This window comes from Pterocles gutturalis, unplaced genomic scaffold (genome assembly GCF_000699245.1).
Source record: "Pterocles gutturalis isolate BGI_N339 unplaced genomic scaffold, ASM69924v1 scaffold25128, whole genome shotgun sequence".
NCBI classification, from domain to species: Eukaryota; Metazoa; Chordata; class Aves; order Pterocliformes; family Pteroclidae; genus Pterocles; species Pterocles gutturalis.
In genome coordinates, this window is record NW_010123910.1 from 121,794 (window position 1) to 125,665 (window position 3,872).

A 3,872-nucleotide genomic window follows, 5' to 3' on the forward strand; every position below is an offset into this window, starting at 1 on the left:
GAACGGCACAAAATGAAAGCAGGAGAAAACACACAGTACAGGTGTCCCACGGAACAGGCAGTGTAATGCCAGTGGTGCGGTAACCACCAGGTTTACACCAGAGATACTCCACAGACTCTCCATTTACTCCATGGGAGAGTGAGGCCTAAAGGACACAGGAACCAGGAATGGCTCAGTATACACCAAGAATCCAGTTCTCACCTTTGCACATAAAGACGTATATCCATAAAGAAATTACTTTAAAAAAATATATCATTTCCTTCAGGAAAGGACGTTGTCCTTAAACTGCACCCCGATACTGATTTACGGTATGCGGCAGGGCCCTGTAACAATGCACTGCCCTGCTATTCATAACACTCCGGTACCGTCCTGCTTTACCCATTTCTCACCATCCCATGTTTTTTTAAATCATTTTTTCACTAGAGAAGAATAAAACCTCCTCAAACTCCCTCTTAGGAAAAAAAAAAATAAATGCATGCATTACTTTAAGAGAGAAAAAAGAAAAGCAGACCGTAAAACCAAATAAAATCAAACCACCCTGGCAGCTGCAGCAATGTGGCACTGGCAAAGACACAACAGAGTGAAAAGATCACGGTTTCTTTGTGAATACTGCTTTTACCAATCTTCTGTTCAGGATTCTCACTTGACAACGCCCTCTTTCAGAAATACACACAACACTGCCAGTACAAAACATTGGGAAGTCAAATAAGGAACCCCTCTGAAGCTACCACACAATCTCTCTCCTCCCCAGAAATAAGTCCACTGTTTTTACCACCACACAAACCCACGGCCTTAAGTCATCACTTCCTTGCCTTCCTCTACCCACAACTCTAAACACCTGATAGGATCCTGTCATTTTTTCCTCAACAGGTTTTCTAAAACCCATCATTTGCTACCCAGACCTACACCTGAACTCACCCCCTGCACTACATTGTTTTCTTTGCTTCCATGGCAAATCTGAGACTCCTTCCAATTTTTCTAAATTTTCATCTCCTTTTTAGTATGCCACACCCTTCCTTGAAACCAAACCACTGATTTTAAGCAAGCTGCAGTATTTCAGTTAGAAATCCTTTAAAACACTGTCACTATATTGTACGCTATATTTTCAGTATTTATTTCAATGACACAATTTTTCCAAAGAAGTAAAATATCTTTTAAGACATCTATCAAGTCAATATCATTTAAGAGGTACACAAATACAGAGAAATAGCTGTATAAACACTCACAAGTTTTTGTAAAAAATTACTCATGCTTTGTTTCAATGCTGATTGCCACACTTAGTTCGTTCCAAAAATCAGTTCCTATTGAAATCGATGTCAATAAGAAGGGGTTCTTTAAAACTCTTTTCTAAATTTCTTTTGTTTGTTCTGAATTCATTCTCTATGTAGAATTTGTACTTAATGTCAGCCAGAAGTGCAGCCTGCAGTGCAAAACACGCAATGGAAATTTGCTGACAAAAGGTCTGAAAAATGAATCAAGAAATACTTCTAAAAGAAGAGTTACATTATCGTTGTAGCAATAATCAAATAATCAATTAAAACTTTTTCTACCTTAAAAAGTCACATGCAGGACAGACACTCCTCAGCATCCTTCCTGAAGTTGCCTTTAGGAAGACTGTAACCACCTGAAATCCTATTAGAAGGTGCTGAACTCCTACACTGTGACTATTCCAGCAGGTTTCTACATAACAAAAATGCAACGAAGTACCATACAACTTTTCCCCCCTTATTATGCAAAATCCTCATCAACTCAATAGTGTGACATCGTTCAAAATCCTGACTAACAATGGCACACAGGAGGTCAAGAGATGTCGGGTTTTGTTTTAGTTTCACTTGCTTTCCATTCTATTAATATTAAAAGAACCTCCACAGAAATAACTGATAAAGATCAAACCTAACTAAACAATGGGAAGGAAATTCAGAGTCAAAACTGGTGCTTAGCTCTTAACAAACCATTGTGCCCAGGTACAGAGCAGCGGAACGATCCTGGGGTCACACAATCCCCAGAATAACAAGGTGAGGTAAGAAGCCTTCAGCTCCCCACTTCCCATTTTTTGTTGGTTTAAGTCCGGGCCAGGGATGTGGTTTTAAGGCTGTATTTGTATTTCTTGGACAGGTCCCGTCTCCCCCCCGCCCCAGTCCTTTGTGCGGCGGGTTTGCGAGTGGAATGCGGCATGCGGCACACGTTCCACTGGCAACCGGGAGGACAAAGGATTCAGTGATCAGGGGGCACAATTAGTCCCAATTAGGCCTATTTCCCAGCTGAGTGTAAGGGCTGGGGGAAGGGAGCTTCAATCTTAAAGCCATGGGACCCTCGGGTGAGTTAAATTGAGATCAGTAAAGTGAGAAGTTTCAGAAAATGTATCCTATTAGTCATCGCTGGGGCAAGTTTCATGAAGTCGGTGGTACCACACCTGGGGCAGAAGGAGTTCTCCCCAGGAGATGATGGAGCAGTGTTTCTCAAACACGCTGTGTAAGAAATTGGATAACCATTTTGCCTAACGTGGCTAACCAATTTTTCCAGTTTTCAACACACTCCTTCAGCGGCAGCTCTCGGTTTCCACGCACACGCAGACACACCGGCAGACACACACCAAGGTGACGCCAGGAATACTCACATATGCACGTGGGGAGGCTGGAACCTGCTCTGGTTGATGTTGTAGTGTGTAAACGCCTGCGTTGGGTTGGAGCTGTATTCATCCACCGTTATGGTAACTTTGCCTTGTGAAGGAATTCCATGAGCCATCCTTCCTCCTTATGGACATGAGCAGCTCACAACTTCCCAAGGCCAGGAGCGGGGTAGGGCATCGTGTTCCAGGCGGCCCCCGACTCCAAGCAGCTCCTCATCAACTCCGTGGACCTCTGCCAGGAGAGAAAGACAGCACACACTGCTAAAAATTCCAAGGAAACGTAAACATATGCAGACATATTACTCTATCCTCTCCTGATTTCCATTAAGAGATTTTTTTTCTATAATTTTGATGTACCCATCACCCAACTCGCTGAGCATTACTATTCACATTTTTTTCTTTAATTACCTCATCATTTAACTCCATCATCATTAAATACATCCAAAGGATGAATGCTGAAAGTAAGGCTTTATCTTTGGGGGGAAAAAAAAAAAAATTGTGTTGAAAGCTCTAGTTAAATACTCCACATTTACTATCCTTTATTTTAAATAACATCTTGTGCTAATTGCAACCGTGAAAATTAAAAAGTGGACGCAGGTTTCTGAAGGACAAATGGCTTTCCACAAATACACACACTTGTTTTCAAGGCCCTGTTTTAGCTTCACAAATTAAATTACAACTGAGAGACTTAAGAGAAGCTGATACAATGCAGAAAATTTTACAATTCCACAGCAAAAGGCACACTGAAAAACCTTTGAATCAAAGTATTTCCCTGTCCAGAGAAAGGCTACTATCTAGCCAACGTTAACAAAATATCCAGGTTATAGTGCACTAGCAAAGAAACTGGTTTGGATTCATCACCAGACAGTAACGATTTCTCTGACAGATTTAAGTGCGATTTTATGCATAAATATTTCTGCATAAGATGAAAGAAACACGCACTTCCCTCTTTATGCATCCCTATCTTTCACTTCTTCAAAGTGCTTTTAAACATATTTTGCCTTAAGACTGGAAGCATTCTATAATACGAGCATAAGCCCAATAGCCAGAAACTTCCCAAACCTGATCCCTGTTGAGTTCCCTGCACAGAATCTGAGCTTCAATTCCTTCAATCAATAAACTGAGGATAACTCAGCTGCCTTCCTTTCAGAGGGACTTCGTGAAAATTGATCAGCTGATGTTCGAAGAATACTTTCAAGATGAGCAACTCTTAAAGCCCTATTTCTGAGGTAGATCCTCAGCA

At 41.3% G+C, this 3,872-nt stretch overlaps 1 protein-coding gene across 1 annotated transcript in view; it reads right to left on the reverse strand.

Moving 5' to 3' along the window:
- The window catches only part of LOC104465166 (metallophosphoesterase MPPED2), a 98,449-nt gene extending 95,601 nt beyond the window's left edge, over positions 1-2,848 (reverse strand). The window contains exon 1 of the mRNA XM_010078104.1: positions 2,618-2,848. Coding sequence (XP_010076406.1) covers positions 2,618-2,745 — 128 coding nt within the window. The 5' untranslated portion in view covers positions 2,746-2,848. The remainder of the gene's footprint in view (positions 1-2,617) is intronic.
- Between the last annotated feature and the right edge of the window lie 1,024 nt (positions 2,849-3,872).